Source organism: Orycteropus afer, unplaced genomic scaffold, assembly GCF_000298275.1.
Source record: "Orycteropus afer afer isolate SDZICR_OR568_19922 unplaced genomic scaffold, OryAfe1.0 scaffold00302, whole genome shotgun sequence".
Lineage (NCBI taxonomy): Eukaryota > Metazoa > Chordata > Mammalia > Tubulidentata > Orycteropodidae > Orycteropus > Orycteropus afer.
Genome location: NW_006921889.1, coordinates 2,116,958 through 2,141,806, shown reverse-complemented (window position 1 = coordinate 2,141,806; position 24,849 = coordinate 2,116,958). Strand labels below are relative to the sequence as shown.

Genomic DNA, 24,849 nt, shown 5'->3' with positions numbered 1-24,849 from the left:
TCTAGCTCCAGTGGGCCAGGAGCAGGGGGGCAGAGCGGAACCCCAATGTCAGGGGGCTTTCACACAGCCCTTAGAACCTGGCACTTTGAACTTGGACTTCTAGCTCCCAAACTGTAAGAGAAGAAACTCCTATTTGTTAAGGCCATTCCCATTTGTGGTTTATTCCTGTCAGAGCGGCACTAGGTAAGCAGAACAATTAATCACTTGTTAAAATTCAGGAGTTTTTTTTTGTTTGGTATTACAGTGACATGATGTTCTAATGACTGCTAGGTGTTAAAGGATATCTTTTGTCTTCTAAAAGTTCATATATGTTCCTTAGCATGAATCTTTTCTATTTTAATTTAAGACTTTTTTTCTTTGGAACCTCAAAGGAAAACAATTTTCAAATGGAAAAACTCATTGCATGATGTATCTCATAGATTTTGTGTGTGTAAATTTGCCCCAAAATGCCTTGTATGAGTACAATCATATACATAAGTCTGCTTTTCCTCCCTGATAGTGTTGGGGTTTTTTACCAGCATAACTGACTTTTCTATAATGGCCCAATGAGCCTTAGGGGCATCTTTCTGCATCACCTGTTGGGTTCGAGCACCGTAGACAGACAACCTACAGATCTGTGGCTGACTCTGTGCCAGTGCTTCTGTGCAGCCTGGCCAGTGCTTGATTCTGGTCGGTGTTTAATCAACACTCAAGAGCTTAGGAAAAGGACAAACATCTGGCTTGCTGGAGGATGAAGTTATTTGCCTTCGACAAAAGCAAAATTTTTCTGTAGTTTAAAAACAAAAACAAAACCCACTGCCATCAAGTTGATTCCAACTCTATAGTTTAGGAACCTTGCAATTCACTGTGAGGATTGGATTTGCCTTTGGAGTTCTGGTTTAACTTTGTTGCAATTTGCATTATAGGAAAAAATTCTAACCACAAGTCAAGAGACCTGGGATCTAGTTGTGGCTTTGCCCCTGACCACTTTTGTGACCACCAGTTTGATCTTAGCTAACAACTCTCTTCACATGTAGAATGAGACACCAAATGGCCCCTGGGGTACTTTGCACTTGAACTTTCCCTGGTTCTATCTGGTGGGAGGTGTGCTGAGTTGAGCTTGCCAGTGTGAGGCTCTGTGGCTCCAAGTTATCACTAGGGCTGGCCTTTGATCCCATAAACCTTTTTTTTTCACATGACACCTGTTTGTTGTTCCTCAAGGCTTGAGATGATTTGTGGAGGGGAATAACAGTAAGTAATCTCAGGACGGTATCTCTCACCAGCTCTGCACTCTCTGCTTTTCAGATGCCTAGAACAGATGAACCCCAAGATCCATGCAGCCCCGAGGAACCCAAAGGGAACTTGGAAAGCCCCAAACAGGGCAGCAGTAAAATGAAGCTCAGGAGTCGTCTTTCAGGTGAGTGGGCGCTCTTTGCCTGATATAACCTGCCTGAAAATGAGCTTCCAGCCTCAGGAGTGGAGAGATAAAGCCAGCTACCCCAAGCGCTGTGTTTCTTTCCTTAGAATTCCTATACAGTTTTCCATTCAGATAGTGAGTGCATGCCCCAGGCATAATGACGGAGTTCAGTTTGGCAGCCCACGTAAATACTCATTTGAGGCAAAACAAGGCGAGGTCACTATCTCTATTGTCTCCACTTAAATGTCCTGTATGCTTGGTTCATTTATTTCAATAGGACTTTGGGTGTCCCTTTTGTGTGGAATATTCCTGATGGCTCCCCAAGCCCTTGGTCTACCCTTCGTTCCAAATGGCAGAGGCTGTTTATCTAATGCCAACTCTGCATCTCAACTAAGCAAAGGGTGGCGTGGGATGGAGTTGCAGATGTTGGAGCAAGTGGTTTCTGTCTCTCCTTAGAGGGTCTGTCTATGCCCTGAGAGAGAAAGTGTTAAAAGAGGCCATAAAGCAGGGTCCCATTATGACTCTGGGGCCCTAGGTACTTTTGCCTTCATTAAAAATATATATATGAAAAATTATACCAACATATGTTGGCATAAAACCAAAAAGAACCAAACTCACTGTCATCGCGTTGATTCCAATTCATAGCGACCTCCATTGGGTTTCCGAGGCTGTAAATATTTATGGAAGTAGATCTCCCCATCTCCTTCCATGATGTGGCTGGTGGGTTTGAAGCACTGACCTTCTGATTAGCAGCCAAATGTCTTATCCACTACACCACCATAGCTCCTTCCATGTTGGTATATACAGGCGAAATTCACTACTTCATATTCATTATTTTTCTGTGCCTATTCTCCTTCTGATTGTGAAAGAAGTTAGGCTGTTTTTGTGGGCCCCTAAAAGTGCTGTGGGCTCTTGATCTCATGCCTGTTGTGCCTAATGGAGAAGGCCACCTGGCTATCCACACACGAAAGACAGCTGGTATAGCAGGAAACACAAGGGCTTTGAAGCCTGGTTTCATCAGCATATACAGCACAGCAGTGAGTTACTGTGTGACCATGGGCTGGTTATTTAACCTCTCAGAACTTCTACTCCTTCACCTGATAAAAAGGTATAATCATCTCAGCTTTGAGATGTGAACACGTTCTTTTAAGCACACATCAAGGCACCTGGCATAGTGTGTAATATGTTTTCTTTGAAGAAAAAAAAAGCTGCTGACGACTCACTTCTTCCAACTCACGGACACCCTGGTTTGGGTTAACGCACTTGACTGCTAAGTACAAGGCCACCTATCAGTGCCTCAGAAGAAAGGCCAAGGGATCTTTTTCAGAAAATCAGCCTTTGCAAACCCCATGGACCATCATGGATCAGTAGACACGTATGGGGTCTCCATGAGTCAACATCAACTCAATGGCAACTGGTGGTTAAGATGGTGGGTATAGGATACAAAACCCATCATTTGAAGAAACCTGAGTACTGAATCATTACCTTGTGTTTATAATCTGGAATAATGAGGTGGTATACATATGACCAAGTGTCGGAATGTAGATTTGTGACAACAAGGAATGGTGATGGCCAGAGGCTGAGGTGGAGAAGTCTGAGGAAAAACATGGTGCCCAAGTCCTCATGCAGAGAGAAGGCCCAGCTCCCTGAGCCTGAGAAACAGTGAAGGGAGAGAAATTTAAATCCTGTTTGTGTTGGGGGGAGTGGAGAGGAGTCACAGGGACACCGAGGAGAGACCTTTAGTTAGCTTTCATGGACAGAATTGAGCAACACCTTATAAATGCATCCCAGAACTTTGAGGAAATACACAGACCTTTGAAACCTGTGCAATCACATTCCTGATTTTATGGATGAGGACAGAGAAGTTCAGGGAATCCCAAAGGTCACACATTCATTGCTAGGAAAGAGGTCTGCCTGTCAGAGTTCTTTCTGCCTGCCCATGTGTTTTCTGGAGATCTTGAAAAGATTTTGTTTCTCCATTTGGGGGCATTCTAGACACAGATGTGGGAGGTGGGTATGGCTGGAGGACCTTCCTAATCCTCGGTTCTTCTACTCTGTTCATACTGTTAATTTACTGACCAGTAAATCCAGGGCTGGCCTCTATTTGCCACAAATGGGTGCACCTTCTCTTCCTGTGTCCTTCTCAGATGTTCAGGGCCATAGCAAGGGAATGTAGAATAGGGGAAGAGGCACATGCATGAAATCAGGTAGAACTGTGTTCAGTTCCCAGCTCTGCTGCTATTGGCTATGTGACCTCAGACAAATTACTTAGCCTCTCTGGGTCTCAGTCTTTACCTATTGTCTTAGGCTGGGTTCTTTAGAGAAGCAAAACTAGTGAAGCTTTTATTTGTATATATAAAGAGAGAGAGATTTATCTCAAGGAAATGTGTTACAAAGTTGTTGAGGCTGGCAAGTCCCAAGTTTGTGTGTCAGGCATCAGGCTAGAGGCTTCTCCTGATTCTCATAGCTGCAAAGGCTAATGAACACAAAGTCATCGGTCAGATGACAATGTGCTGGCCCACGAGCTGTGGAGGCTGATGACTCCCAAGATCGGCAGGCAATATGGCAGGCTGCTGGCTCAAGTGTAAAGAATCGGAGGTCAGGTGATGACAAAATGCAGGGTCCAGATAGCAAGCAAAAAGCCAGAGAGTTTTACTAGAATGTCCATATATATTGGAGGCAGGCCACACCTCCAAGGAAGCTCCCTTTCAGCTGATTGGCAGCTCATAGCAGATCTCATCATGGAGACAATTATATTACATCATGAGGGATGACTGCATCCTAACTGCCCAACCACTGAGAATCACGTTCCAGCCAATTTGACATACAGTCTTAACACCTATAGGATTATATGAGGCATTTACTCTGTTAGTGAACATGAGTGTCTACTAAGTTCCAAACTTTGCTGAAAGGATCAAATCAAAAGATTGCCTATGGCACTGCCATTCCAGTGATATACCATAGGCCCTCACCATATAGTAGTCATCGCTGTTGTCACCATGTCATCATTAATATCATTTTTATTATTATTATTCTCTCTTAGTTTCCTCTTAAGAAGGGCAGGAAGTTGAATGGGTTCAGACAGAAAGGCCTTCTCCTCAAGAATTTGTGGTCCCAGTGAGAAGGTTACACACATGTACATGGAATGATGGCTGACAGTAAGGCACACACAAGAGTTATAAAAACTTGAATTCTCTCTGGGTTATGGCACTCAGAAAAGACTTTCAGAGGTCACAAGAGTAAAGGAAGGCCAAGACTTTGGCAAGACTCGTCAGGATAGGAGGAGAGCAGTTGTCTAGACTTGGAGCAAAATGGATGAAGGATGTTTAGGGACGATGGATTTTAAAAAATAACAATTGTCTAGTGGTTTGTTTGGCAATTGTTTTTTCTTCTCAACCATCTGTGAGGTCCAATATAATATGACAATGATAATAATTCAATCTAGCAGGATTTCTCAGAGAGATTAGGGCAAAGATCGTAACAAAATCTTAGGGTGGGAAATGATAATGCAGGCAAGTTTGGTAAAACCTCAAGTGATAGTTATATGCTCCCCACTTTTGGCAAGGAGGCAGGAGGAGGGCAAATCCTCTCCTTTGAGAACCATCAGCATATAGCAAAAGATTCATGTAGCAGGGCAGTGGGAGACACGACTGGAAAAGTAATTTGGAGCAGGTTAAAGAAAGGTAAGGAATTGGGTCTTCACTGAGTACTGTGGAATAGACTCAGTGTAAAGACATTTGAATATAGGCGGTTTTAATGTGATCAGCCCCTCATTTGTCTGTTCTGTAACTATGGACCTAGATTTCATATTTTCATAAAGCAAGTCACACCGGTATTCACATATCAATGTACTAAAATACATGACCGTATGTGGTTCCTCATCTGCTCATGCAAGTCTCACTTGTCAGCTCAAAAGGAATTTTCTTCTAATAAATCTTTCTCAGATGAGCAGGCATGCCAGGAGAGATTAATCTGGTCATGAATTTTTGAGTCATGAATTATTAAGGAGTTTCTGTAAAGAGGTTCCAGCCACTTCCACTAAGCTTTCACCCCGTCTGGCTCCAAAATGACAATGTAATCTGTCATCTCATGAACATTTTTCTGATACTCTAAACTGAAATTTTCCTTACTTCACAACTCCCTTTGTGCCAACAGGGTTGTCTTTCAATCTTGGTATTTTTTTATTTATTCACGTTAATAGTTTAGGGTAGTGATCTTTTTAAATGCAGACTTTACCTCTGCTGCCAAGGAATTTCATGTGTTTGAAAATCTGTATCACAGTTAATAGTTGGCTTTTAAAAACTTAAATCTTAAGTGATGTCCATAATATAACCATTTTGGCACTATTTTATCAGTATTTAAAACTCATTAATATGTTATTTTTAAGAGAACACAAACCAAAAAATATAAACCAAAGTCACTGTTGTCAAGTTGTCCTGACTCATAGCAACCCCTCCTTGGGTTTCCAAGGCAGTATCTCTACAGAAGTAGATTGCCAACCTTCCTTCTGAGGAGTGGCTGTTGGGTTTGAACCGCCAGCCTTCTGGTTAGCAGTCAAGTGCCTTAGGCACTACGCTACCAAATCTCCTAAGAGTATAGATCATCTTTTTATTCCATGAAATCATTGTTTTATTCCATGAAAAACTCACTGAAATATATCGTTGTTGTTGATGTTAAGTGCCGTCGAGTCGTTTCCGACTCATAGCGACCCCATGCACAGCAGAACGAAACACTGCCCGATCCTGCGCCAGCCCCACAATCCCTGCTATACTTGATCCCATCATCACAGCCACCATATCAATCCATCTCGTTGAAGGCCTCCCCCTCTTTCGTCGACCCTCCACCCTACCAAGCATGACATCCTTCTCCAGGGAATGGTCCCTTCTTACAACATGACCAAAATAGGTGAGATGAAGTCTGGCCATTCTTGCTTCCAAGGAGCACTCTGGCTGCACTTCCTCCAGGACAGATCTGTTAGTTCTTTTAGCAGTCCATGGTACTTTCAGCATTCTCCGCCAGCACCACAACTCAAAAGCATCAACTCTTCTTTGGTCTTCCTTATTCATTGTCCAGCTCTCACATGCATACGAGGTGATTGGAAATATCATGGCTTGTGTCAGGCGCACCTTAGTCCTCAAGGAGATATCCTTGCTCCTCAGCACTTGAAACAGTTCCTTCGCAGTTGACTTTCCCAATGCTACACATCATCTAATGTCCTGACTGCTGCTCCCGTTGGCATCAATTGTAGAACCAAGCAACGTGAATTCCTTGACAATCTCAATCTTCTCTCCATTTATTGTGATGCTGCTCATTGGTCCAGTTGTGAGGATTTTTGTTTTCTTTATGTTGAGATGTAATCCATATTGCAGACTGTATTCTTCAACCTTCATCAGTAGGTGCCTTAAGTCATCCTCACTTTCAGCAAGCAAAGTTGTATCATCTGCATATATCAGGTTGTTAATGATCCTTCCTCCAATCCTGATACCACGTTTTTCTTCATATAGTCCAGCTTCTCGGATTATTTGCTCAGCATATAGATTGAATAAGTGTGGAGAAAGAATACAACCCTGACGCACTCCCTTCTTGATTTTAAACCATGTAGTGTCCCCTTGTTCTGTTCGAACGACAGCCTCCTGGTCAAGGTACAGATTCTTCATGAGTACAATCAAGTGCTTGGGGATTCCCATTCTTCTCAATATTGTCCATAATTTGTCATGATCCACACAATCAAATGCCTTTGCATAGTCAATAAAACACAAGTAAACATCTTTCTGGTATTCCCTTCCTTGAGCCAAGATCCATCTGACAACAGCTATGATATCCCTTGTTCCACGTCCTCTTCTGAATCCGGCTTGAACCTCTGGAAGTTCTCTGTTAATATACTGCTGCAAACATTTCTGAATTATCTTCAGTAAGATCTTACTTGCATGTGATATTAATGATATTGTTCTATAATTTCTACATTCTGTGGGATCACCTTTCTTTGGAATGGGCACAAATATGGATCTCTTCCAGTCAGTTGGCCAGGTAGCTGTCCTCCAAATCTCTTGGCATAACTGAGTGATTGCCTCCAATGGGGCATCTGTTAACTGAAATATATAACATAAGTATATATTCTATAGAATTTAAACTTTATAATGTGATTTATAGATAGATTCATATGTGTTATAGTTATGGTTATATATCAGCTTGGCTGGGCCTGGTTTCGAATGGCTGGCCAGGTGGGTGTAGTTTTTCCCCATGATGAGAATGGAATCAACTCTGTGATGGAATCTGCCATGAGCAGCTGAGTAGCTGCTTTAGGGATGAGGTCTGCTCCCAATATATAAAGGGAAGCTTTGGGAATGGTCTGTACCTTTTTGGCACACTTGGACCCTGCATGTAGCTCAGTCTTCATTTAGCAGCCTGCCGTGTTTCCTGCCAATCTTAGGACTGTCTCTGGACTTAAGCAAGTAGCCTGCCATGTTGTTTGGTAATACTGGGATTGTGCATTTTATTTGTTGGCCATGGGCTTGTTAGCCTTAGCCTGAGTGAAGAGACACCTCCAGCTTCAGTAGGTCAGGAGGAGCAAGAGGCAGAGCTGAAGTTCAAGGTCGAGGGGCTTTCACCCAGCCTCTAGAGCTGGCACTTTGAACTCGGACTTCTAGCCTCCCGAACTGTAAGAGAATAAATCCTTATTTGTTAAAGCCATCCCATTTGTGGTATTTTCTGTTAGAGCAGCACAAAGTAACCAAAACCATATGTAATTGATCTATCATTTAAGATTAAATCTGTCATTTAAGATTAAAATTCCTTATTATCTTATTTAAAATAATATGTACTATAAATTCATTATTGATAAAGGTGTCTTTAAAAATTATTCCTACAAAGATTTTTAGATAGAACACAAAACCACTAACCATAAAGCAAAAAATGATATATTGTACTTCATTAAAATTATGAACTTTTAAAAAAGGGACCAGGTTTGCTGGTCTGCTAGAGCCTGGTGGAACCCCTGAGACTATGGCCCCAGCTGCCCTTCAGGTCTGGAATTGAACACACTGCTGTGTCTTCCAGCCAAACAAAAGACAGGCATATGAGCTGAACATTTACATTAGGTAGATACGTATGCACAGGGAGACAGCTAGGGGCAGGAGTGCATGGGAGGGAAGGACACAGGGAAGAAGTTACTATGGGGAGGAAATGGGAGGGGAGCTGTTGCTTTCTGGGAAATTGCAGTCAACCTCATGTGACAAAGTGTATGTGAGCTGCTATGTGGAAAGTGACTTTGCTCTGTAAACTTTCACCCAAATCACAATAAAAAATTTTTTTTTTAAATTATGAACTTTTGTTCATCAAAATATGTCATTAGGGAAGTGAAATAGGTAAACCCCAGAGTGGGAGAACATACTTACAATACATGGCTCTACAAACATATCCAAGCTATATTAAAAACAAAACGTGGGAGTTCCGATAAATCTACAAGAAAAAGCCAGAGACCTAGTAAAAGAATGGGCAAAAGCCTTGAACAGGCACATTATGAAAAGGATAACCAAACCACCAATAAATATGTGAAACAAAGCTTAATCTCACTAGTCATCAGGGAAATGCAAATTAAAACCACAATAAAATTACATTATATACCTACCAGAATGACTAAAATTTAAAAAGGCTGACACCGCCAAGTGTGATGAGAATGTGGAGAGAATGGAACTCATTCATGCTGCTGGCACAGCACAGATAAAACTGAATACATATACCTATGAGCCAGCAATTCCACTCTCGGCTATGTGTACATGTATACATGGATGTGTATGTGCATACATGTCTATACAAAGATGACACGTACAAGAGAAAAGTACACAAATGATTCATAGCAGTATATTCTAGGTCAAGGGTCAGCAAGCAGTAACACACAGCTGTTTCTGTATGGCCCACAAGCTAAGAATATTTTCTATGTTTTCAACAGATTGTTCAAAAAAAGAAGAATATTCAACAGACCATTTCTGACCCACAAGCCCAAAATATTCGCCATCTGATCTTTACAAAAAATGTTTGCTGACTCTTGTTCTGTATCTAAAATGGAAACAAGTCAAATGTTCATTAATAATACATTGGAAAAATAAATCGTATATTTATACAATGAAATATTATACACAAATGGGAAAGAATAAACTATTGCTGCATACAACAATGTGGTTGAATCTCACAAACATAAATGTGAAGTACAAGAAGCCAGACACAAAAAAGGACATACTGTATGAGTTAATTTATATAAAGTTTGAAGACAGCCAAAATTAATGTATGATATTAGAAGTCAGGATAATAGTTACCCTATCCCTTGGATAAGGGATGATTAGTGGCACAAAAGTGGCTTGGCTCTGGTAATTGTCTATTTTATGATCTGGGTGTTAGTTATTAGTACATCCATTTTGTGAAATTTTATTGAACTGCATGCATACTTAGGATTTGTACACACGTCTATAAGTTGTACTTTAGTAAAAAGTGTATCTAAAGTCATTTCTATATATAAGTCATTCCTATAAAAAGCATCTTCCATAACAATGGAACTATACCAACCAAAGAGTCATATTTCTCCATCACTAGAAAACCATCTATTATTTCTAGCATTCTCACTATTGTTTACTCATTATCAACCACAGCTGCATCTTATTTAAATCATACATACATGTTGCCCTTTTATCCAGTCTGGTCAATTCAATAAATGTCGGTTTCTTCATACAACCATAAATACCAAACCCATTGCCATCGAGTCAATTCTGACTCACAGCAACCCTATAGGACAGAGAACTGCTCCATAGGGTTTCTATATAAATCTTTATGGAAGCAGACTGCCTTAGCTTTCTCCCACAGAACACCTCATAAGTTTGAACCATCAACCTTTCGGTTAGCAGCCATATTCTTTAAACAACACTTCCAGAGCTCCTTAGTTTCTTCATAGCCTGGCATTAATTATCCTGAACCCACAGACAACCTGTGGTTGAACTTGGTAAGCTCAGAGCCTTGAGTGTGTTGGATGCCAGCCCTTCTGAAAACCTTGAATGTGGGTGTAAATATAACAACTTTATGCCTTTCATATGCACTTATGGATTCTTTTTGTGCCTTATAAACCATGTATTTTTTTCCTTCTGTTTTTAAGGGGGTGTACACCGTCTAGAATCTGTTGAAGAATATAATGAGCTGATGGTGAGAAACGGGGACCCTAGGGTTCGGATGTTGGAGGTCTCCCGAGATGGCAGAAAGCATTCTCTTCCCCAGCTGCTAGACTCTTCTGGAGCCGCACAGGTTGGTCACATCCCTTGGAGCCTTTTACACAGACACAGTTGCATGGTAGGGATAAGCCAAAAAAAAAGGGAGCTCTGGTGACATAGTAGAAGAATATATTTCCACCTCTTTGGTCTCTCAATTCCCCCCGCCCTTCAAAGACCAGCAAGAGCTTTTCTAGTTCTGAAAACCAGCCTATTGATGTGGGCCAGGTGTATTTGGGGTTAGGATGCTCTGAGAGAGAAAGGATAGAAGGAGAAGTCTACCCAGAGAGGCTCGGAGGAAGTCAGCCCAATATTTGAAAATAGTAGGGAAAAGAAAACCTTTATTGGATCCCAGTATCTTGACCCCCTTCCTCTGTGTGTTTTGGAACTGAACATTGCACTCAATTGCCAGGAGACAATGGCGTCTCACAGTCTGTGGTTGAACCACCATCGTTTGTTTAAGGGGAGCGTCATGTGTCAGTGTAACAACTGTGTGGGTGGATATGGAAATGTGTGTGAGATCAGGAAGGAGTGTGTGTGTGTGTGTGTGTGTGTGTGCCTGTGCCTGTGCTGCACCTGGGTTCCTACCTGTTACACCGTGAAGATTCAGACAGCCCAGGCCCACCAGGACTACAGAGAGGTGAAGTCACTAGTTATGATGATATTCCAAGACCTGTCTCTTAGAGCTCTGGGCTCCATAACTCTGCACTGGGGCTGCTCCTTAATTACATTATCCTCAAACCAGTAGAAACTGGGTGAACAGTCTCATAACCAAGTTGGACACACCAGGCTCAGTGTCTGGGGAATTTGTGGTATGTTCTTTTAGTCCTGTACCATTAGGCCAGAGGGCTGAAGAGGAACCATTGGTGTCTTTCCGACAGCCTACAATGAAGCAGAGATGCAGAAGGAGGGTGTGACAGCAATAAAACCCCAAGTGCTTGGAGACTTTGTAGATTATAGAGTTGTGAAGGACCAGAATCAGGCCATCTGGGTCATGACCTTACTTTTGGCATGTTATAACTGTTTTACAGATAGGACAACTGAATCTCAGAAGGGTTAAATACAAGCATACCTCATTTTATTGCACTTCACAGATAATACGTTTTTTACAAATTGAAGTTGTGTGGCAACCCTGTGTCAAACAAGTCAATCGGCACCATTTTTCCAATGGCATGTGCTCACTTTGTGTCTCTGTGACACATTTTGGTAATTCTCACAATATTTCAAACTTTTTCATAATGCTTTTCATACTTAATAGACTACACTATAGTGTAAACGTAACTTTTACATGCTCTGGGAATCCAAAAATTCTGTGTGACTCATTTTATTGCGATACTCACTTTATTGCAGTGATCTGGAACCAAATCGCAGTATCTCCAAGGTATGCCTGTATTTTGTTCAAGATGATAAGCCAGAATTACTGTGAAGAAAGTGCATAAATATGGTTGGCTACATGTCATGAAGAAGTGTTTCTATTGCTTCTAACACTTTTTACCTGACTAGTGTGTTCATGATTCAGGGGCAGAAGTTGTTGATCAAGCTGTATTGTATTCACCCAAAGGAAACTGTAGGGGAGTGAGCATTGAGAGAAAGCACAGAAAAAATCTTGTTCAGGATGTGGTTCAAGCTAGCTCAGCCCTGTGACTCGAGACAGGCCTGTGGCCTCCTCAGAATGACCCAGTTAGATCAACAGAGTCAGGTGAAGATCAGAGAATTATACGAGAGCCACACTGTCCATCAGAATCTGTTCCTGTGGAAGATGAGAGAGGGATATACTGCCATCACCTCGTGGATGTCTTGTGTTCTGATGGCAATTTCTGAACTGAGCCACTCAGGAAACTTGACCATAGTTGTAGCCCAGAATCATCCATCTCTAACCAGGCTTCCAGAAACCAGGAAGCATAGACTAGTGAAGAAAATTTTTGAAAAAATAGAGTAGTTTCCTCTTCAGATTGTCCTTTTTACTCTAGCCTTCTCTTCTTATTTTCTGTCCTCTTCTTTTTCTCCTTTCCTTTTTTTTTTTTAATTGTTCTCTCTCCCTCCACTAAAAATATTACGGAGAATTACCAGTTGCCATCAACTCTACACCAAGTCATGGTGACCCCGTATGTGTGAGAGTAGAACTGTGATCCATGGGGTTTTCAGTGTCTGCTTTCTTGGAAATAGATTACCAAGCCTCTTCCAAGGCAAACCTGGGTAGACTTAGTCCTCCAGTCTTTTAGTTAATAGCCCAGTGCATTAACTAGTTGCACCACCCACAGACTCCATTGTCTGTAATATCCAGTAGAATGCTCTGTGGTAATGGAAATGCTCTGTAACCGTATTGTCCAATGGTAACCACTAGCCACATGTGTGTACTGAGCTTTTGAAAAGTGGCTGGTGAGACTGAGGACTGTGTTTCTTATTTTCATTTTAAGTTTCAATAGCCACAGGGGGCTAGTGGCTACCATATTAAAACAGCACAGGTCTAGAAAGGTCAAGATAATGCCTGAAACTCCTCAAGAGATGAGTGAAACATGCTGACCTTTGATTCTCACTGGTTCCCAAGAGGGAGATGGAGTGAGGTGCTGGTGGAGATTGATGATCAGAGAAAGAATTCTCTTGTGAGGCCAAGTATGACCCTCTAAATTCTGGGATTGGAAACCCAGGCTATGTCTCACCATCTCTATCATGGTTTCAGTAAAAGGGTAATCACCTTGCCAAGCCCACATCATTTTTTTTTTAACAAATCAGAATCTGGGAGACCAACAGTGCTGGCAGATATTTTATAAAAAACTGCAAAATATAATTGGTCTAAGCTGCCAGGAATATAAAAATACCACTGGCAGACATCTCCTTTGTACCTTTGAATGTAGAAAACAGACATTAAGAATTAAAAATATTTTGTGATATCGCTTGGTTCATATTAAATCTGAACTGATTTTTTGTTTTGCTTATCCTAGAATATCTGCTTCAATTTAAAAAATTGTTATTCTAAGAATAATAATAAGGACTGCTTTAGCAACAGACTCACAGAATCTCTTGTTTATGTTTTAAATAATGCTCCCTGCTTATACACATGTATATTGTAGGCGAGAGAAAGGAAAAAGCGATGGGGATTTGATCTGCCCTGTGCCAGGAAGGGAGATTGTGGTTTCTGGGAAAATATTTTATTTTCCAAATATGAAGGATTAGAGCTGAAGTTGCTGCCGTTTCTCAGCAGGATGTTTTATGTGGAATAACAGTTGTCTGGGCTTGTGGTTTGGACTTTATAGGAAACAAGGGCTTGCTGAGTTTGTCAGTGAGTGATGGAAGCTTGAAATGGTGACACTTTCTACCTGGGAATTTGACCATGCGACAGGGGATAGAGTGGCTTCTAAACAAGAACCCAGCCACACGTGGTCATCTTCCATTCCCGAAGGCAGAGAGCTGGCTCTGGAGTGCAGTGGAGGAAAGAGAAACCCAAGGTGCCTGTGGCCTCCAGGCACTTATTTCTGTGGAAGAAGAAGGCATGACAATCTCTTACAGTAGGGCTCTTCCTCCAGTGTAACTCATTATAAACCTTTAAGCCATTGGAAAAGGTAGACCAGAGAGAAATGACTATATGACACGAAAGCGTTTCAAAGTCTGAGTACACTTTTATGCCAGGAGTCACAGCAGGATCAATGAGGCCATCTCTGACTTGCCGTGCACTGCCTTTTAGGAATACCACATAGTGAAGAAGTCGACCCGCTCTCTAAGCACTACTCAGGTGGAATCCCCTTGGAGACTCATCCGGCCATCAGTTATCTCCATCATTGGCCTGTACAAAGAAAAAGGCAAGGTGAGGTCTTTGTGCCCTCCAGGCATAACTTTTTTAAAAATTGGATAGTTACTTTTTCCTGTTGTTTTTACACTATAAGAGGAATAGAGAGAACTAGAATAACTCATGTTTGCATGCACTTGAGGGCACTCACTGGCCTTCTTTCCTGGGACTTCGGATTGCACGTTGGGCACATGCTCTTTGTTCTTCTGATGTGAGAAGTCCCCAGCATGGACGCCTGTGACCCCATAGCACAACTGAGAGGATGAATGCTACTAGCTTTTACTTCAACTGCAAGAAAACGGAACCTGTAGCTTCAGGGAAAACTCTGAGTTATCCTTTTAAATGAATTCCGTGATACTGCTATTATCATACACGGAGTACTACAAGTAACTATCAAAAAAAGTCCATTTTTGTATTATGCAAGATTAAAAGATGGAAATAAAAGAATGAAACCAATAATAGCACCTGAATAGTGTGAAATGACACTCATGAGTTATTTGGTGGATCCATATGAACTTGCCATTTTGGGATGTCAAAGATTGTTGGATATTGGCAATTTCATACGGTCAAACCTAACACATTTGCCCTTTAATGTAATGCATGGCTAGTGTGATGCAAATAGATCTGAGGAGGGAAATGGAGGATATGCAAGCTTGAGTTTGTAGCAAGTTGATGAGGTTACTCTGAGCCTCATTAGGAATGACACCCTCAAGTAATACTGCAGTGTCAACATGCATCCTCACATCTGTTTGGGGTGTAGGGCCTGGGCTTTAGCATTGCTGGAGGTCGAGACTGCATTCGAGGACAGATGGGAATTTTTGTCAAGACCATTTTCCCAAATGGATCAGCTGCAGAGGATGGAAGACTTAAAGAAGGTAGGAGAATGCCTGCCAGTGGACCTCAGTGACTGTGAGCTTTGATTCCATGAGAATCTGCCCCCATCCAAGATGTCCATGTGTGGTGCAGCAGCCAAGGCCATGGGCTTTGGGAGTCCAGTAGACCTGGACTGAGTCCAACACTTAACCAGATCCTGACCTTAAACAATTGATATAATCTGAGCTTCGGTTTCCTGTTATAAACTTGGAATCTTTATACCTAGCTGGATGAGTTGTTTTGAGAATTTAATGAAATAATATATGGAAATGTCTTAGTATTTTTATTAGTTTCTTTAATTGACTTGATTGCCCTCTTGGTTCTTGATCATGTTTCTTGCATTGAAAATTCCTGAGCATTTGAGATCCATTCTTGCCTCAGGACTGGGATGGAAGCAGAGTCCCTGACCATTAATAGACATCTAATACCTTGCTGTTGAAATCAACATGTAGTTTTGTTCCTAAAGGAACAACTTTCACATTCTCCTTAACACCTACCATTTTGCCACCCATAGACACACTAGACAAATGCTTTAAAATGCAAATTAAAGCAATACTGAAGTACTCAGTTATAACTGGTACATTAAATATTTTTAACGTTTAAATAGGCCCTATATTTTAGAGCCCTTTTAACATTTACAAAACATTTCCATATACTGAAATTAGGTATCTCATTAATCTCATTACAAGCTGTCATGTAGACATTTTGAGGTGAGTACTTTACCAGTGAGAAAATTGACCCTTGAAAGTGTCCATCCTTAGTAACTTGCCCACTCTTACTCAAAGCTGTTGTTGTAGTTGGGTCCATTGAGTCGGTTTCCACTCACAGCGACCCTGTGTGCAACAGAATTAAGCACTGCCCAGCCCTGCACCACCCTCACACTCCTTAGTAAATTGCAGAAGTGAGATTTAAACCCAAGTTTTCTGATTGCAAGTTCTGTTCCCCTTCCCGCCTTCCTACCGTGAGCTCACATACCTATAAGAAGAGCACACATGAGATGTCTTTCTTTCTTTCTTCTTGACTTTATCAGATACTTGGTAAAATAAAACTTGAATAGGCCACATCTGCTTTATGTATAGATACAACAGCTGCTTTTAATAAAGAGAGAATCTTTGGTAGTCATAGGTAACAAGCAGATCCCAAACCAGACAGACTTTAAGTGATGATACGTCACACTACATTATCATTAAAGGGATTTTCATAAATGGACTTACTGTATGTTTTTGCACATTTACTATGAGGCACTGGTGGTTCCGTGCTAAAACTCCCCCCTCCCATATGGGAGACCTGGGTTTGAGGCTCAGCCGAGTTGCACCTCAAGCACCACCAACAGCCGTCCATCAGTGGAGCCTTGTGTGGTGTTGTGACACTGAACAGGTTTCAGGGAAGCTTCTGGACTAAGATGGACTAGGAAGGAAGGCCTAGTGACCCACTTCAGAAAATCAGCCAACGAAAGCCCTGTGGATCACAACAGAATGTTGTCCGGTCCCTAAACTACAGATGCTGTTGTGTTAAACTGACTTATTTCTTCAAACTGAAAAGAGTAGACTCCAGTCCCCTGTATCAGGCAGAGGGGACGGTAGAAACCCACACACAAACAATAAGACGTGAGCAGCCTGACTGCTTCCCCAGCAGAGTATTTCCTCCTCACTCCTAGAGGAAGGGTGAACTCCCAGGTGACGTTTGTGTCTAGCTACAGAACAATGTAAAATCTGAGCAGAGCATTTTTGTAATGGATGTGTCATGTGTTCACTTGATTGAAATTCATTCTGCACCACTGGTGGAATACAGCAAAACGGAGGGGGGAGAAATCAGTACTTAGGAAAGGTTAATCACACTTGATTCTTCTAAATACTATTTTTTCAGATGTCCATTTCCAAGAAATGTAAGTCATTGGAATGGATTTTCAACCTGTTGAATGATATGTCCAAATCTTATGTAAACTTTAAGAGCATGAGCTCTTAATGTTTCACTCCTTCCCCATGTGGAAACAGACAAATGAAAAACATAAACTTCCTCAGCTAGTTGAGCAGTTGATGATGCCAGGTGATTTGTAAGCAGAAATTTTTTCACTTATTTTCCTACTGCCATAGTTAGATGAGTGAGAAAACATAAAAGACGTGCATGGGGAGCTGGGTATATTTGCAGCCCATCTACACAATGTGTAGATGGGTTAATCCCACATGCTCCTGGGATTGGCCTCTGAGAGAGGAAGTGTGTGTCCATGTTGCTTTGCACTTTGTCGTAGATGGAGGAATTCTCTCTTCTGTTCTGCACTCCTGGGCAGATTGCACTCATTCTTCTCTTTGGGGCATCTCCCTAGTGCTTTTGATGAACTGTTTTCTGAAAAACAGACCATGTCACAAGAGTACAAATCAAAAATTAGCTCTGACAGGCAGATAAGGTGAACATTTACAGCAGGTAGGTGCACTCCTTGGGACAGTCAAGCATGGGAAATCGAAGGGGCAGTATTTGCATAGGAAGGTGGCCCAGAGGACAGGAATGTGTAGGAAAGAAGGACACAGGGAAAGGGTAACCACAAGGAGGAAGTGGGAAGAGAGCTGTTAGACTATGGGGATTGCAATCAATGTCATGAAACAAAATGTGTATGAAGTGTTGTATGGAAAATGAATTTGCTCTGTAAACTCTCACCCAAATCACAATTTTTGAAAAATGAACTCTGCTAAGTCAGCAGGTGCTCAATCTTTTGTATTCCCAGAAGACTCTACTAACTGCTTGAAAAATGACCTGACTGTACCTTCTTAGAGGTGAAGGTGAATGAGGGATAGTTTGAGAGAGAGACCCAGACAGAAAGAGAGTGAAAGAAGGAGAGAGCAATTTGAGACATTCCAACTGACTACTTAGTTGTCATCAAGTCAATTTTGACTCATGGTGGCCCATGTGTGTCAGAGAACTGTCCTCCATAGTGTTTTCAGTGGGTGATTTTTCAGAAGTAGACTGCCAGGCCCTTCTTGAGAGGTACCTCTGGGTGAACTCTAATTGCCAACCTTTCAGCTGGCAGCCCAGCATGTTAACAATTTACACCACCCCAAACCAAAACCAAATCTGATGCCAAGTCGATTCTGACTCAGCAACTCTATAGGACAGAGTAGAACAGCCACATAGGGTTCCAGGACTGTCCATCTCGGAAGCAGATTGCCACATCCTTCTCCTACGAAGCACCTGGTGGGTTCAAACCGCTAACCTTTGCTTTCACAGCTGAGCGCTTAACCACTGCACCACTAACTCCATTTACATCACCCCAACCAGGAACTACCCACTTGAGATGGTGTTGTGTGCCATCAAATCAATTTAGACTCATAGCGACCCTGTAGGCAGAGCGGAACTGCCCTTTAGGGTTTCCTCAGCTGTAATCCTTACAGGTCTTTTCTCTCATGAAGCAGCTGATGGGTTCAAACCACTGACCCTTAAATTTGCAGCTAAGTCCTTAACCACTACACTACCAGGGCTCCTTCTTTGAGACATTACCCTGTAATAATATCTTAGACAGAAGCATATAGTAATTTGCCAACTTAATGTCTGACAGCATCAATAAGACTAGACATCTAGACTACTTCTGGAGAGGGGTTGCCATTCCTTAGTAATCTCTCAGCAGGTTTTCTGTCCCAGTCTTTGAAACCATTTTCCATCTACCACAGTGCTTCTCCAGGCTCAGGCAGCTTGTGTTTCTGCAAATGGAGGAGTGGCTTCTCAAATGTTGTGTGTGGTCATGCTTCATTGTCTGGTTTAAGTTTTTCAACAGTGACTATGAAGAAAACCTTGGCACTCAGTTTTTTGTATTTTTTCTCTCCCAAAGTGGAGTGTCTACTTTGGCAATGGCTGAAGAGCAAGATCTTGATGCTTTCCATAGTTGTTTTCATTAAAGATTGAAAAGCAGAACTGCTGCTCAAGAATATGCATTGTAATTAAGTGTCCCATTTTGTGACATTCCTGAGAGCACAGCTAATGAAAGCAGATTGGCACAATAAAATTTATTTTGTGGAGTTGTAAATCAGGAACCATATGGTATCCCATTATGGTGCTGACTGAGCAGTCAGATTCCAGTAAATGAATTAAAACTTGATGCTAACGTAATTCTTGTCTTTGGTCGCTAGGGGATGAAATTCTAGATGTAAATGGAATACCAATAAAGGGCTTGACATTCCAAGAAGCCATTCATACCTTTAAGGTAACAGCTTTCTTATTGATCTTCTTTATCCCCTTTCTTCTTCTTCCTTTATTTTCTTCTGGCTGTTGTTTGGTGAGATTTTTTTCACTCTTGGACAATCTGAATGTTTTAGCCCTACTTTCTTCTTGTTTTCTCAGCAAATCCGGAGTGGGTTATTTGTCTTAACGGTACGTACAAAGTTACTGAGCCCAAGCCTCACACCTTGCTCAACACCCACACACATGAGCAGATCCAGCTCCCCAAACTTCAACGCCAGTGGGGGAACCTCGGCAGCTGGCTCTGATGAAAGCAGTTCTTCATCCCTGGGCCGAAAGACCCCTGGGCCCAAGGACAGGATTGTCATGGAAGTAACCCTCAACAAAGGTGACAGTGGCTAGTCCTGGTTTCCACTGAATTCTCTTGGATAACAACTTGTAAACTGTTCTTTGGTTAATTTTTTTATACTTTTTCTGTGAATTGTTCCTTTTGATCTGTTATCAAAAACACATGATGTTCCCTAAATGGATAGTGAGATCAAAAGTAAAGATTTCAGTCATTGTACAAAAGTGAAAAGAAATTACCAGTAGCACAAAATTCTTTAAACTCTCCTGAGGTGAATCGCTGTATGTTAGAGACATTGTATGTGTTTAAAAAAAAAAAAAAAATCATTGAATAGTTAATTTTAGGGCAAATGTGAATTTTTAAAGATTGCTTTTAATGAACAAAAGATTTAGTTATCTTTTAGATACAAATGTAAACAGAGAATATAGTTAACACCAGTAACTGAAAGTCATAAAACCAAAAACCAAACCCACTGCCATCTAGTTGGTTACAACTCATAGTGACTCCATAGGACAAAAGAACTGTCCCATAGAGCTTGCAAGGCTGTAAATCTTACAGAAGCAGACTACTTCATTTTCCTTCCATGGAGTGCTGGTGGATTCGAACAGCCAACCTTTTGGTTAGCAGCCAAATGAGTTAACCACTGTGCCACCAGAGTGGCAGTAAAAGTCATAAGTGATCACCAAGTCTTACTGGTTTTCACTTTTATTTCCCTTTCTTCCCCATCTACTGTAGAAATGTAATGAGCCATTACATAACCAAGAGATTGGTTGCTAAGAAGTCAAAGAAAGCCTGAAGTTGTGTAACCAGAATAGTAATCCATTTATATATACTCTGCCCATGTTCAAAACAGATTTGGGGAAGATCGTTAGACCAAACAGAAAACAGACTATTGGATAATTTAGTCCATAGTCACCCCCTGGCCCAGCAGTGGTCTCCCTTCATTACTAGAACATGGCAATATTGACAAAGAAAAGCAGGATAGTACTGTACTCTGGGATGATAACAGGTGAAAATCAAATGGTTACTGGTCTGACTATATTTAATGTGGCTTCACATCAGTTCTTCTTTTCCAGTTATGGTATAAATTTCGTTTTTGTTTTCTTTAAATGATGCCTCCCACAGAACCAAGAGTCGGATTAGGCATTGGGGCCTGCTGCCTAGCTCTAGAAAACAGCCCTCCCGGCATCTACATTCACAGCCTTGCCCCAGGATCAGTTGCCAAAATGGAAAGCAACCTGAGGTATGTTTTCAATTGCCTAATATAAGGCACTAGTGTGTATGTGAATATGGAAATACACATAGATGTAAGATATCTGACCTCCTACATTCCTGTGTGATTTCAAATCTTTGTATTACCTACAATGAGGAGCTCTGGTGGTGGAGTGCCTAAGGCATTTGACTGCCAACCTGGAGATTCAAACCTGCCAGCCGCTCTGTAGAAGGAAGATGGAACAATCTACTTCTGTAAAGATTTACTGCCTTGGAAACCCAATAAGGGGGTCACTATGAGTCGGAATTGACTCTATGGCAGTGGATTTGGTTTTGTTTGTATTACCCACAATAATGTAGCTACTAGATCTTGACTTCATATCACACCCCACACCTACTTATCTTGTTCTGTTTGTGCTCTGAAGCTAAGTTTCAGAGACTTGACAAAATACAAACTCTACATAGATATCTAAAATTTTCTCAATACTTTCTTTCACTTTTATAGTCATTTATATAATATTCATCTGAGCTACTGGGAAGTCCTCACAAGGATTCAGAATCATTGGACCCAAGAGTCCTAAAATGATGCCCTTGAATGGGAAGCCTTCCTTATTAAGTATTCTCTCTTGAACCTTTTCTGTTTTCATTTCTTTTTATGTGATGATGGCCAGTGGTCTGATATCACTGGGTGTCTAATTCCTCACTCCAGATTGTTGGCTTGTAGCATTCGAGAGATGTATGGATATTGTGTTTATATAAGGGGTGTGTAGGTGTTCTAATAAAGAGGAACTGCAGTGGGCCCGTGCCTGCCTAAACTTAACAAAAATGTACACATATCACAAAGCACCCTGTGCAAACAGTATCACATTTCTCCTTTATGTGCATCTTAGTCTTGGAGCAAGTGAGGAATTGTCAAAATGCCATTCCTTGAGGTTGCCATTTTTGAGCTCTGTTAATAGATTATATTTTTAGTTAATCATCAGAGTGTGTTTCCATAGGGAAAAAAATTAGCAAATCATGCAAAGTACATTAAAGAAAATATACTTTTAGAACCCAAGGAAAAAAATCCTTTAATGACATCCCAAAATGATGTTTCTCTCTTGAATGGTTCCATATGTCTGCAGCCTGCCAAATGAACATTCTTCAAACCCCATATAAAGAGTCTTTGTTCTCCCATACTGAATTCTCTCCCTATAATTTTGAGTTAAAATGGGCAGCTTGTCCCAAATTTCTCATTTGTTCAAATTTGAAACATTTTTACAAATTCTTGAGTAACCTTTGAGCTTCAGATATTTCCTCCTTAAATTATATTACAATAATCATTTCAAGATGGTAGAAAGAAAGAGTTTGATGGTGGTCGAGGGGCTATCACATCAAGAGTGATGAGAATTTCAAGAGTCAGACAGACCTTAGTTCAACAGTATGTGACACCTGGTTGACCTCTTTGAGCCTGTGTCATCATTGTATGTAATGACAATAAGAATCGTATTTGGATGATACGTACATTGCCTAGCGGGGTACTTGGTGTGTAGTATGTACTCAAGAAGTGGTAGTCTTCATTGTTGCCCTTATTATCAATTTTATTTCACTTTACTGTTTCTGAAAACGTCAATAGATACAACTAATGGCTTTGCCAATTTAAAATCTAACTTGTTTTTATGAATGAGTTGCAGAGATAAAAGGATATCATTTGCTTCCAGGGCTTCAAACCAGTTTGGTCCAACTCGGCCCCCTGCTGAGGGTTTGCCCTGGCACCCCAGATACACTGAATCAGAATCTACATTTGAACACGATCCTAGGTATACGTAAGAATCACCTGGGGTTCTTGTCAAAATGTAGATTCTGACTCAGTGTATCTGATTCAGCGCAAATCCTCAGCAGGGGTCAGATGGGACCAAACAGTTCAAAGCCCTGCTTACTCCTTAAATATATTCAGAAAATATTTCATATCCTAAACCTCTCCCAGATGGAAATCTTGTACAAGCTGAGTCTTACCGCAGTGTTGGTTATGTTGCCTCTCTAGCCGTGGAGATCAGATCCTGGAAGTGAACTCCATTAACGTTCGCCATGCTGCTCTAAGTAAAGTTCACTCCATCTTGAGCAAATGCCCGCCAGGACCCGTTCGCCTCGTCATCGGCCGTCATCCAAATCCAAAGGTGAAGTATTTCATACTGTTCTGAGCAGGGGGAGGTGGTGTGGTTATTTACCCAGGAGCAATAGTACATTTGGGGGGTTCCTCTGCACACATGCTGTGACCCACTCTTGTGGGACACTTCATCCAGCTGCGGATGGGCATTCAGCCTGTGGCTGCAGAGTGGCCAGGTAACTGATACACATGGAAAACGAGCCACTGACCTTGACTTCTTTGACATCACACTCTAAGAACATTAAAAACCCATTTTTCACAATGTTATTGGTGAATTTAAAACTTGGTATGGTGGGAGGTAGGAGAACTGGTCTCTGAGTAATTCCCAGCTGTTTGATCTTTGGTGAGATGCTTAACCTCTCTGGATTTCTGTATCAAGAAAATAGATGATCTCTACGACCTTCTGGTCTTAAGATAAGATTTCTCTCTCTCTTTCTGTCTCTCTCTCTCTCTCTCTCTCTCTCTCTTTTTTTAACCATAATCTTTTGTTTGCCCACATGTTAGAAATTAAGTTTAAAACTAAGTAATTAAGTTTTAAAACAGATTCAGTGAATTTTCAACTGTTTTCTTCAAGTAAGAAATGGAATATACCAACACTGAAACTGTATAAAAATAAATTTTATAATAGGTGAAAGATAACTATTTATAATTTAATTTAAACTTGCAGTAATGTACTCAAGTCACACAAATTAGTGACAATCTTTGCATTTCTATAGAATTTTTAGAGTGCTGACTTCTTCAGACATTCTTAAAGGGAAAATAAATGTCTTTAGATTTGAGGAGGAAAGTTACTTTTTTAATGTTCATTTACCTTTTTGTTGGGTCGGAAAAAAAAAAAAAAGCCAATTTACCCTATAAAGTGACTATTGTAACAAAATTTTAATAAATGAAAATAAGATGACACTTGGCTTATTTGCCCAAGATGGCCCTGGAGTTAAATGGGGTTGGGGGAAGGGAGCATATTGGGCAGACTTTCAGACATCAAGATGGTGGAACTGAGGGACAATCCCTCCCTGTCACTTTCCAGCTTATATGATTGTCAACCCTTAACATAAACTTACAGAGCTTCCCCTGGGTCTGGGCAGTGCCCCATGTGCCAAGGCAACACAGATCAATTAATATATCTTTACTCAAAGAACCTACAACCTAACACCCAATCCAAACCCATCACCACCAAGTCAGTTCAGACTCCTATCAACCAACCTAGGACAGAGTAGAACTACCACATAGGATTTCCAAGGCTTTAAATCTTTACAGAGGCTGGCCGCTTCCTCTTTCTCCTGTGGAGTGGCTGGTGATTTCCAAATGCTATGACCTTTTGGTTCACAGCCAAGTACTTTAACCACTATACCATGAGGGCTCCTTCACTCTTACACAGGGATTCGTTTTTATTGTTGTTGTTAGGTGTCATCAAGTTGGTTCTGACTTCTAGCAACACTAAGCAGAACAGAATGAAACCTTGCCTGGTTCTGCGCCATCCTCACAATCCTTGCTATACCTGAGCCCATTATTGCAGCCACTGTGTCAATTCATCTTGTTGAGTGTCTTTCCCTTTCTTGCTGACCCTCCACTTTACCAAGCAGGATATCCTTCTCCAAAGAATGGTCCCTTCTGACAACATGACCAAAGTAGGTGAGACCAAATCTGGCCATCCTCACTTCCAAGGAGCATTCCAGCTGC

At 41.2% G+C, this 24,849-nt stretch overlaps 1 protein-coding gene across 1 annotated transcript in view; it reads left to right on the top strand.

Moving 5' to 3' along the window:
* PDZD2 (PDZ domain containing 2) overlaps nucleotides 1-24,849 on the top strand; it is a 425,741-nt gene that overhangs the window by 333,365 nt on the left and 67,527 nt on the right. Inside the window, exons 5-12 of the mRNA XM_007951610.2 lie at nucleotides 1,285-1,396; nucleotides 10,536-10,681; nucleotides 14,327-14,446; nucleotides 15,189-15,303; nucleotides 19,417-19,490; nucleotides 19,628-19,853; nucleotides 20,937-21,054; nucleotides 23,047-23,179. Of these exons, the coding sequence (XP_007949801.1) occupies nucleotides 1,285-1,396; nucleotides 10,536-10,681; nucleotides 14,327-14,446; nucleotides 15,189-15,303; nucleotides 19,417-19,490; nucleotides 19,628-19,853; nucleotides 20,937-21,054; nucleotides 23,047-23,179 (1,044 nt within the window). The remainder of the gene's footprint in view (nucleotides 1-1,284; nucleotides 1,397-10,535; nucleotides 10,682-14,326; nucleotides 14,447-15,188; nucleotides 15,304-19,416; nucleotides 19,491-19,627; nucleotides 19,854-20,936; nucleotides 21,055-23,046; nucleotides 23,180-24,849) is intronic.